This window comes from Geotrypetes seraphini, chromosome 5 (assembly GCF_902459505.1).
Source record: "Geotrypetes seraphini chromosome 5, aGeoSer1.1, whole genome shotgun sequence".
In the NCBI taxonomy this organism is placed as follows: domain Eukaryota; kingdom Metazoa; phylum Chordata; class Amphibia; order Gymnophiona; family Dermophiidae; genus Geotrypetes; species Geotrypetes seraphini.
In genome coordinates, this window is record NC_047088.1 from 25,043,963 (window position 1) to 25,056,289 (window position 12,327).

Sequence of the window (12,327 nt, forward strand, 5' to 3'; positions counted from 1 at the left end):
TGGGGAGAAGAGAGAGAAAGAGACAATGTTGGATGGGGAGAAGAGAGAGAGAGACAATGTTGGATGGGGAGAAGAGAGAGAGACAATGTTGGATGGGGAGAAGAAAGAGAGAGACAATGTTGGATGGGGAGAAGAGAGAGAGAGGCAATGCTGGATGGGGAGAAGAGAGAGAGAGACAATGCTGGATGGGGAGAAGAGAGACAATGCTGGATGGGGAGAAGAGAGAGAAAGAGAGACAATGTTGGATGGGGAGAAGATAGAGAAAGAGAAACAATGTTGGATGGGGAGAAGAGAGAGAGAGAGAGAGAATGTTGGATGGGGAGAAGAGAGAGAGAGATAATATTGGATGGGGGAGATATAGATGAGATCCAGGGGGGGAGGACAGACAGAGGGGTCATGTAGGATAGCTGGGGTGGAGATAGAGGAGATGCTGCATTGTTGTGGAAGCAGAAGAGATGCTGCATGGTGAGGAGGAGGATGCATGGTGGGGGAGATACATACAGAGGGGGAAGAGAGGCAGATAGGAGATCCTGGGGGGGGGGGGTAAAAGATGCACAAACAGGAGATCCTGGATGGCTGGAGGGAGAGGAGATTCTGCATGGCAAGAGAGGAGAGAGATGCACATAGAGGAGCGATGCTGCTTGGCTGGGGTGGGGGTGGGGGGGTGAGGGTGATATGACAAATGATAGACAGAGAAAGAGAAGAAACAGTAAATGAATAAAAGACCCTTAGCATGAAAATAGTGGCCCGGAGTGAACGAGTAGCCTGGTGGCTAGTGCAGTGACCTGAGAACCTGTGTCTCACTGTAGCTCCTTGTGACTCTGGGTAAGTCACTTAACCCTCCATCACCCCAGGTGCAAACCTTAGATTGTGAGCTCCTTAGGGACAGAGGAAAGCAGCTGCATAGTAGGTGAACATCTACTAGTCCTATATAAAATGATTAGTAGGCGTAGACTATAATATCAGGGACCAGCTAAGATGAAATAATTCACACACTAAACCAAAATACAGCTGGCTTATAAACACTGGAGTCATAAAATATTACTGATTGGGGGGAGGGGGGCAATCAGTTATCAGACTTATAAACGTAGCCTGGAAGGGCTAGCGTTTATAGCGCACGCACAAGATTAGCGCGAGCGCGCTATAGCACGCGCTAGTCCAAAAATTACCACCTGCTTAAAAGGAGGCGGTAGCAGCTAGAGCACCTTTGTAAAAGGAGCCCAAAGACTCAACGAGAGCCGATCCAACTCGAGGTTGCAAAAGCAGTGCTCTAATAGGCCAACGGCACTATCACTGGCCAGGTTACACCGGGGAAAAACGGGGCAAAAACACAAAAGCCTAAAAAAAAAAAAAAGAGGAAAATCCTCTTGCTTAGAAACTCCCCCCCCCCAATCAAACCAATAAGATCAACATCCCCCCAAAACACCATTTTTTTCTGGATCTTTGAGCTACGGTAGGTCTATGAGGGAGCGGAGCACGATTCCTTCCACTGCAGCAACACTCCGGAGAAACAAAGACCCAAATCGCTGCAACAAAATTCCCCTCCTGGCCACATTCAGCAGCGTAACATCCAAGAAACTTGACAAGGGCAGCTGTGTTTCGTGGGGCACCAGCCCGCTGCATCAGGAGAACAGGAATCAGACCGGTCTGGAGGGGAATTTTGTTGGAGTGAATTTGGTCCACTGCAGCATTTTATGTTGCTTTTGTTGCTGGTGAGGGGGGGGAGGGGATTATTGTAAGACCTCCATGAACTGAAAAATACCTACTTTAAATTTCTTTACACTTCTCCCTCCGAATCCGCGGTTTCAGTATCCGCGGATTCGGTTATTCACGATTTTTTTTTTTAACTAAACACTGCATCCCGGAGCTTACCTTACTTACGAAGCTAATAAAAGGTATGGAGAACTTGGAATACAAGGAACGACTTAAGAGACTGGGATTGTTCTCCCTTGAGAAAAGGAGACTGCGAGGGGATATGATCGAGACTTTCAAAATACTTAAAGGAATATACAAAATAGAGCAGGAAAAAAAATTATTTACAATGTCCAATGTGACACGGACAAGAGGACATGGACTGAAGCTAAGGGAGGACAAGTCCAGGACAAATACCAGGAAGTTCTGCTTCACGCAACAAGTGGTGGACACCTGGAATGCTCTTCCAGAGGAGGTTATTGTGGAATCTACCGTTCTAGGATGTAAAAGCAAACTAGATGCACATCTCCTTACGAGAGGCATAGAGGGATATGGGCGACTAAAATTACGCCAGGTGTACACCTGGTTGGGCTTCCGCGTGTGCGTATAGCCGGACTTGATGGACCGAAGGTCTGATCCGGAGATGGCACTTCTTATGTTCTTACCTGGTGGTCTAGCGGGCTTTCGGGGCAGGAGCGATCTTCCTACACTCCTGCCCCGTGCAGATCATCCATACAAAAAGGCTGCGGGGAGTTCCCGTCGTAGTCTTGAGAGACTACGGGAACTCACAGCAGCCATTTTGTTTGAGTGATCTGCACAGGGCAGGAGCGTAGGAAGATTGCTCCTGCCCCGAAAGCCCGCGAGACCACCAGGTAAGCTCCGGGGAGGTCCGGGATGAAGGGTTTCATTAAAAAAAAGGTCCGGGATGCCGGGGGGAAGGTGGGGATGAGTCAGAGCTGGCCCAAAAGTTATTCACAAATTTTCAATATTTACGGGCCAGCTCTGCCCCTAACCCCCACAAAATATTGAGGGAGAAGTGTACACCATTTGGTAGAGGACTGCTCAATTGGAATACTCTGTTATAATTCTTTATTTTCATTTTATAGTATTGACATAATATTAGTCAAAACAAAGAAAATAATACAACACCAGTGCAAACTTTAAGATGAGACAATAATCAGTAGAAAAAATATACATTAGGAATACAAAATCAAAACAAGAAATTTTCTTTTCTCATCTAAGGCAAAACATTAAACCCAAGTATAAATTTTTTTTTTACTGGCTTGTATCATTAGACCTCAATTAAGGGGGGAGAAAGCTATACAATAGCTGAAACCTTTATCAAATAATACAAAGAAAATAAAAGATGGTAGCAAGGGAGAACAAGAACCTTAGAATTGAGCTAAAGTGAGACTGAAATTCTCTCAAGAATTCTAAGTTTGCTCTTTAGCAGAAATAAATTTTGTCAACTGCTGAGGTTCAAAGAAAATAAATCTATTCCCTTAATAGGTCATTACACATTTACAGGGGAATCTGAGTACAAACGTCGCACCTAACTGCAGGTCCCTAGGTCTCAAAATAAGAAATTGTTTTCTTCTCTTTTGGGTCATTCGTGACACATCTGGATACATTCTCACTATTTTAGTCATAAATGGTACATCTTTAAACTTAAAAAACAGTTTAAGCATCCATTCCCTGTCAGCTTCAATAGTAAATTGTACAAGTAGCGTAGCAGTTGCCGGTATCTCTGGAATACTCTTCTATAATCTGGACATGCTAAATACAGAGGCCCATCTTTTTGAACATGGTTCTCCGTATCCCTTCTTCAATCAGAGGTTCATCTTCTGACCCATCCCTAATCCCACCCAAAACTCCCAGACCATATTCCCTTGCTATATGGATGTATATCAGTTTTAGATGTCCATATCCTGGTTTTATATAATCAGGATTTGCACTTCCATGTAATATGGATGGCTAAATGTATTTATTTATTTAATTCTCCCAGGAGAGCTCAGAATGGTTTACATGAATTTATTCAGGTACTGAAGCATTTTTCCTTGTCTGTCCGGTGGGCTCACAATCTATCTAATGTACCTGGGACAATGGGGGGATTAACTGACTTGTCCAGGGTCACAAGGAGCAGCGTGGGTTTGAACCCACCATTGCAGGGTGCTAAAGCTGTAGCTTTAACCACTGTGCCACACTCTCCTCTTGGTTGGGCTGAGAAATTTTCAGTAGCCCCTTATATTGTGATGTCATAATGCCTCATTCCACCAATAGCTAACAGCCAACCTCATTGGTGATGTCACAATGGCTTGGTTTCCCTATACTTGTGCTTATTTAGTAGATGCATTTGCCTCATTGAAATGAAAAGTGTGGAATAACTTATACGTTTCATGGCTCCATATCATATTTATTTATCCAATTTTCTATAGTATAGCAACTTACGGTTGCGTCAGAGGAGAAGCTTCCACCCACACACACGCGACTGCAGGGCGGCACAGGCAGGCTTCGCCGGCATCAGTTTATTTTCTATAGTGCCGCGAAGGTAAGGGGGAGGGGGGAGGGAGATAGATTTCACGGGAGGGAGGGAGGGAAGGGACCGCGCGCCTTCCCTTCCTTAAGTTTCTTTACACCGCAAGGTAAGGGGGAGGGAGGGAGATTCTTGGGCCGCTGAAGGGCGGTGAGGTGGCAAGAGGGAAGGGTAGATGCTGCAGGTACGGGGCGTTGAAGGCGACGGCGGGAATGGGGCAATGAAAGGGACAGAGGGTTCGGGGACAGGGCAGTGAAGGGGACGGCGGGGACGGGGCGGTGAAGGGGACAGTGGTCCGTTGACGGGGTAGTGACAGGGACAGATTTTTTTCCCCCGTGTCATTCTCTAATCACAATCTGAGCTCTAGAATGTTGCTACTTATGATTTTAAAGTGTTTGAGGCTTGTGCAGATGAGGATGGAGCTTAGGCATTGGTAGAATGAGGCATTATGACATCACAATCTGAGCTCTAGAATGTTGCTACTTAGGATTTTAAAGTGTTCGAGGCTTGTGCGGATGAGGATGGAGCTTAGGCATTGGTGGAATGAGGCATTATGACATCACAATCTGAGCTCTAGAATGTTGCTACTTAGGATTTTAAAGTGTTCGAGGCTTGTGCAGATGAGGACGGAGCTTAGGCATTGGTGGAATGAGGCATTATGACATCACAGTCTGAGCTCTAGAATGTTGCTACTTAGGATTTTAAAGTGTTCGAGGCTTGTGCAGATGAGGATGGAGCTTAGGCATTGGTGGAATGAGGCATTATGACATCACAATCTGAGCTCTAGAATGTTGCTACTTATGATTGTAATGTGTTAAGGCTTGCAGGAATAGGGCAGGGACAGGAAAAGAACTCACAGGGATGGGACGGGAAAATGAGTCTCCATGGAAACAGGGGAAAATTTGTCCCTGTGTCATTCTCTACTGGCAATACAAGAACACTCATTTTTTACAGAAAGGTAATGCTTACCTCAGCAGTCCAGGATCCTGATTCTGTCTGATGTACTCTGTATGTGTAAATCAAACCTTGATACCTGTGAAATAATCAAACCAGATTTACTATAACTGCATGTTATGCATCTGTTTTTAATTATGAGGCATGACCCCTCCTTAATCACTGGGTGGTTGGTGTCCCCCCTCCCTCTCACCTGAAAGAGGAACTGGAAAGGAATATATACAAGAACAAGAGACTTCCTGTGCCAATATGCATTTTCCTACCACCAAAATAATAGGATTAGTTTAAAATTTGACAAAGATTGGATTTTTTTTTTTTTTTAATTCCTTTCTTCTTTTTGTGTTTTACCGTTTATATTCTTTACTATTAATATACTCTATTTCTCACCCATATACCTTACGTATCTTGTTGATTGTCAGTTTGGAAATCCTTGTATTTGAATTTTATACATACTTTTAGGGCTCCTTTTATCAAGCCGTGCTAGCGGGGTTAACGCGTGCGACATTTCATCACGCGTTAACTCCAGCGCTGGCCTGCTCAAGGGAGGCGTTAGCAGCTAGCGCGGCCAGCGGTTTAGCACGCGGTATTACGCGCATTAAACCACTAGCGCTGCTTGATAAAAGGAGCCCTTAATGTAAACCACTCAGTCAGTTGATGAGCGGTCTATCAAAATCTGAAAAAAACTTGAAAACCAGGTTGTTTGTCAGCTGCAGGTATTATAGCCATTCTGAATAAAGCACCAAGCAGGTCGAAGGAATAGTCTAGTGACATAGTAACATAGTAGATGACGGCAGTTAAAGACCCGAATGGTCCATCCAGTCTGCCCAACTTGATTCAATTTAAATTTTTTAAATTATTTCTTCTTAGCTATTTCTGAGCAAGAATCCAAAGCTCTAGTCTACCTGGTATTGTATTTGGGTTCTAACTGCCGAAATCTGTCAAAACCTACTCCAGCCCATTGAAGCCTTCTCCAGCCCATCCTCCCCCAAACGGCCATATACAGACACAGACCGTGCAAGTCTGCCCAGTACTGGCCTTAGTTCAATCTTTAATATTATTTTCTGATTCTAAATCTTCTGTGTTCATCCCACGCTTCTTTGAACTCAGTCACAGTTTTACTCTCCACCACCTCTCTCGGGAGCGCATTCCAGGCATCCACCACCCTCTCCGTAAAGTAGAATTTCCTAACATTGCCCCTGAATCTACCACCCCTCAACCTCAAATTATATCCTCTGGTTTTACCATTTTCCTTTCTCTGGAAAAGATTTTGTTCTACGTTAATACCCTTTAAGTATTTGAACGTCTGAATCATATCTCCCCTGTCTCTCCTTTCCTCTAGGGTACATATTCAGGGCTTCCAGTCTCTCCTCATACGTCTTCTGGCGCAAGCCTCCTATCATTTTCGTCGCCCTCCTCTGGACCTCCTCAAGTCTTCTTACGTCTTTCGCCAGATACGGTCTCCAAAACTGAACACAATACTCCAAGTGGGGCCTCACCAATGACCTGTACAGGGGCATCAACACCTTCTTCCTTCTACTGACTACGCCTCTCTTTATACAGCCCAGAATCCTTCTGGCAGCAGCCACTGCCTTGTCACACTGTTAGTGGTTAGCAAAGTGGACTGTGAACCAAAGAATCACAGGTTCAAGTCCCACTTGGTACTAATTCTGAACCTTCCAGAAACAGACAAATACCTTCTGTAGCTAAATATAAGACACCTGCAAGCTGAAGGCTATTGAAGTGGAATACATTAAGAACATAAGAAGTTGCCTCCGCTGAGGCAGACCAGCGGTCCATCTTGCCCAGCAGTCCGCTCCCGCGGCGGCCCATCGGGCTTATTGCCTGAACAGTGGTCCCTGACTATTTCTATAACCTACCTCTACTCCTATCTGTACCCCTCAATCCCTTTGTCCTTCAGGTACCTATCCAAACCTTCTTTGAAGCCCTGTAGCGTGCTTCTGCCTATCACATCCTCCGGTAGCGCGTTCCATGTATCCACCACCCTCTGGGTGAAAAAGAACTTTCTGGCGTTTGTTCTAAACCTTTCCCCTTTCAATTTCTCTGAGTGCCCCCTTGTACTTGCGGTTCCCCATAATTTGAAAAATCTGTCCCTGTCTACTTTTTCTATGCCCTTCATGATCTATGCCATTCATATACAGCAGGCATTTTTCAGGTGCTGGAGGGATCACATGTACAATAAAAGAGAGATATAGTGGGGTATGAACTTGTGTCCCTTGGTTTACAGTCCACCATATTAACTACCAGGTTACTCCTCTGCTCTGTAGGGATGTTTCTGTGGCTTTTTTTTTTTTTTTTAAATAATGCTATTAATGTTCCTGGGAGTTTTTTGTCGTGAAGGACTACAGTGGCTCTGGTGTGCCCGTGTGTCCATAGGGATTTTTACCCTCAGCCCTTTAGGGGGGATTCCCCTAGAAACCACAGAAGCCCAACCTCCTAGGGTTGAGCTAAGGGGAAGGGGTTCTACCTTTCTGAGGCTGCAGTTAGGGGTGACGAGTTGAGATTTGATATAATGTAAGTACAGTAAAACCTTGGATTGCAAGTAACTTGGTTGGCAAGTGTTTTGCAAGACAAGCAAAACATTTTGTTAAATTTTAACTTGATATACAAGCAATGTCTTGCAATACAAGTACATACGATACACACATCACAACTGAGTTGATGGTTCTTCTCTCTATGATGCTGCAGGAGTGTAGTGACTGTTCTAAATGAGCGAGGTCTTGCAATACAAGTTCGTACAGTATTTTGTATTAAAGTTTTTGGGTTGTGGAGTTTCCATAATTTCTTACGGGGAAATTTGCTTTGATATATGGGCGTTTTGGATTACAAGCATGTTTTCGGAACGCATTATGCTCGCAAACCAAGGTTTTACTGTACCTGCTAATGTATTACCTGATTAATGATCAAATTTTACGGTATAGTTTTTATAATTAATTAAAATGTTTGTTTGTCCAACATCTATGACTGTGATTATGTAAACCGTATATATAATATTCAGTATATAAATTTTTAAATAAATGGGGAAGTGATGATGCTTGACCTTTGGGGAGGCAGAACAGCTGAAGGTTCACCTAGGGCAGGGATAGGCAATTCCGGTCCTCGAGAGCCGGAGCCAGGTCAGGTTTTCAGGATATCCACAATAAATATGCATGCATTTAAATCCATCTCATACATATTCATGGTGGATATCCTGAAAACCTGACCTGGCTCCTGCTCTCGAGGACCAGAATTGCCTACCCCTGACCTAGGGGGCATCAGATACCCATAGGTGAGCCCTATTTTCGTGGAAAACCGATGTATGTATACAGTACATTTATACATACAGTATATTTCAGACATATTAGATGGCTTGTTATAAAATCATCCACCTTAAATTTGCAATATTTCAACCTTTGTATTTGGGAAGGTGAAATGAGTCCATTGAGACCTGTACCTAGCAATGGTTGCCCACATCTTCACCTTGCTAAACTGTAACATTGTGATGACTTTTGTTGGGGGCAGTGGTTTGGCATACTAACTTCAGTTGCTGAAAGCTGTTTTTGAAGCAAACAAGATCTTATCAGGTTCCCTTCACTTTCTGCTAAAAAGCATGCACCTCCATGCCTCTTCAAAGGCGTTTGTACAAAAATTCAGTTAATGGCAGGTTCACTCAAGTAAGTGTTAGATAGCAGCATCTTTCGTTAACAAACTGAATGGTAATGAAAGGCAGCATGAACCTCGTCTCAGGAAACAACGGTATGCCAAAGAACACAATTCAGCTGTGCTAATGAAATAGGCCGAGTATTTATTTATTTATTTATTTTTTACAAGCATAATAAATTCATGTTGCATTAGGTTTTCATAACGGATTATCTGTAAGGGTCAAGAATTCTGTCCTGTGCTTCAGGGGCCGTGTGATTTGTTCTAAATTAAAACCAATGCCGTTTTGGAGGTCTATTTGGGACCAAGTAAATAATATGTTGGAGAATCCAGTGGCTTTATCTTATGATACTATTTTATTTGGTACTCTTATGAGAGCTAAAAGCCAATTATCAATGAGAAATAACAAACTTCTGTTAGTAATGACAGGGCAGCTCATTTTAAGAAATTGGAAAAACTGGGGTAGGTTGAATTACTCATTTTGGTGGGAAACCCTGTGTTATACTTATAAAATGGAGCGTTGCATGGCCATACAACAGGGATGCTTTAAGAATTTTATGGATGTTTGGGAGCCACTGGCTAAATACTGTAAAGAAGAATAATTGATTTTTATTTTATAGACAAGTAAACATATACATCTTGGGGGGGCAGGGTAGGGGAAGGGAATAGAATTGGAATTGATCCAGGGATTTTATGAATAGTTTCATGAAGGTTTTGTTATAGTTGTTTATTAGCTGGGAGGGTGGGGGAAATTTCATTGTGCAGTAGTATTTGTAAGTTTTGTTGCGCTTATTATATAATGTACAGATATGTAAATCATTTATTGCATATTTTGTAGTCTGAAAAATCAATAAAGAATTAAAAAAAAAAGAAAACCCAATTTTAATCAGATGAAATGGAAAATTACCCAAATACACAGCATTTATTCTATTTCTGTCTATCTATCTATCACATGTAGTCACATCTAATAAACTAGAAGTTCATGGTTTGTTCCCCGCCCCCAGTTTTCACATTGTTTGAACCAGCTTTTTTTAAATGAATTCTTCTGCACAGCTTAACCAAGTTTTATGTGTAGCATTTCAAGTGTATAAGACAGTTACCCGAAGTTTCCAATTGTCTTTTGTTGTTCCAATTGTCTTTTGCTGTCAGATTGGGGAAAGTTAAACTCGTTGGAAAGTTTAATTTAAGAAAAAAACCATACTTTAAGACAAATCTGGTACTGTTCTTAGCTTTGGCAACCACCACGGTACTATCAGTTTTCTTTCGTCAAATCCGTTCAGTTTCAAAATACTATGTACAAAGTCTCTTAACATATTAATTCATTCCTTGGTTATTTAAAAAATTGATTAATTTATAAATATGAGAAAATGAATGCTGATTTATCAGGAAATATAAAAAATTTTAAATTAATATGGGGCCCATTGATGTCATTTGTAGATTTATTATAGTTTTGAATTTGTTGTTATATCAAATGCACATCCAGGGGGGTGGATTTTTCTTTTTTTCTTTTTTAATTGAATGATGGGGTGGGTGGGTTGAATTGGTTTGGGTTTTGAATAATTAAATATTTATATAGGTGCTTACTATTTCTTTATAAAGATGAAAAATATGACATTTGCACTTTTGGAAGATTATGAATATACTTCATCAATAACTATATAATAATTTTTGATGGGAAAATGTGTTGATCTTATATTCTAAGGATTTTAAGTAATGTATAAAGTGTAAAATGTATTTTTCTTGTATTCACTTAATGAAAGTATTAAAAATGATTAAAGATATTTTAAAAAATATATATATATTGATTATTGTAATGCCCTATTCAAGGGTATAGCCCAAAATCAAATCAGACATCTACAGATCATCCAAAATGCTTCAATTAAACTTATAACGAAAGCTAAGAAATTTGATCACGTGACTCCTCTTCTTAAGAAAGCGCACTGGCTCCCAGGTCACGCACCGTATAAACTAAGCCTGCTTACTTTCAAATCTTTGCTACACAAAACTCCGGCTTTTATTCATAAATTACCGATTCCCTATACCTCAACTAGATTATTGAGGTCTAATGATCAACATTTGCTAGTTATTCCCTCACTTCAAATTATTAACACAAGGTGGCAAGTCATCTTTTCTGTCACAGCCCCTCAAACATGGAATTCCCTCCCTATTTATTTAAGGGAAGAACTCAATTTGGATAAATTTAAGAGCAAATTAAAAAGCTTTCTTTTTAAGGATGCATTTGATAATTAGAAAGCTTGACTAGGAATCTCATTCCAATTCCATTCTCTAACTTCCCTGAAGTACATTGCTCTCTCCCTTCCTATTGTTTTTTTTCCCCATAACTGTCTTATCTACTATCAACAATTTGTATTTCTTTTCTCATTCTTTCCTCTTGTTTTAATATGTTTTGCAAGGTTTAGTTCTTCATTTGTTTTCTTGCCCCCCTAAAATTTTTGTGTACATCGCTTAGAATTTTGAATAAGGGATCAATTAAATTTCTAATAAAACCTGAAACTTGAATGCTGGCATTGTCATATTAATATAGGGACTTTGGATCATCTGTTAGATTTTTGTCCATTGATACTTGGTTTCTGGAAGTCAATTTGGGGACAAATTAATCTCATTCTTGAAGCAGCTATTCCCTTATCTTATGAAGCTGTAATTTGTGGTACATTACTACATATTAAGCTTACTTTAGATAAGTATAAAAGTCACCTTTTCCTGATTATCTGTTCAATTGATTACACAGAATTGGAAAAATCATGATAGGATCAATTTCACTTTTTGGTGGATAAAGGTATGTACCACATAGAACTATGAAAGGAACATTTGGGGACCAATAAGTCCTTTAATGATGGATGGAGTCCATTGACTACTTTTATTGCATTATAATAAGGGTCGTGTTTCTTTCTTTATCATTAGATTTCCTTATACATCCAGGGAGGGTGGGGGGTGGGAGGGAAATGTATTTTGAATAGTTAAATTATTTATTTATAATTTGGAATCACATCATATGTATTATTATATTAAGAATGAAGATGAGGATGGGAGAAAATGATTGTTTAATGTAATAATTGTATAGTGAATAGTGCAGTTTTTCTGATTTACCATTTGTATTGCACTATCGAAGTTTGAAAATCAATAAAGATTAAAAAAAAAAAAAAAGAAAGAAAGAAAGAAACTTGAATACCAAGCTGGAAGTTCCAGCTCTTTTGAGAAGTCATTACTACTGGTAGGGATGTGTGAACCATTTGAGGCAGGTTTTTAATCGGTTTAGAATTTGTCAGAAATTTTGCAAATTCATTAAAGCAAATTCAGCAGATTTTTCACAGACATGATAAAATCCAACAGAATTTTGACACACCTACGTTCAAGAATCAACAAATTTGTTTTCCACCCCAATTCAACCATGACAATTTATGGTCAAACTCAGATTTGCTATTCCGGTTGGCCCAGGCGTCTCAGGCCCCACCTGTAGGCGGGATTTCAGC

At 40.8% G+C, this 12,327-nt stretch overlaps 1 protein-coding gene across 1 annotated transcript in view; it reads right to left on the reverse strand.

Annotated features, from left to right (window-relative positions):
- The window catches only part of SH2D1A (SH2 domain containing 1A), a 32,321-nt gene that overhangs the window by 12,710 nt on the left and 7,284 nt on the right, over positions 1–12,327 (reverse strand). The window contains exon 2 of the mRNA XM_033946285.1: positions 5,195–5,258. Coding sequence (XP_033802176.1) covers positions 5,195–5,258 — 64 coding nt within the window. The remainder of the gene's footprint in view (positions 1–5,194; positions 5,259–12,327) is intronic.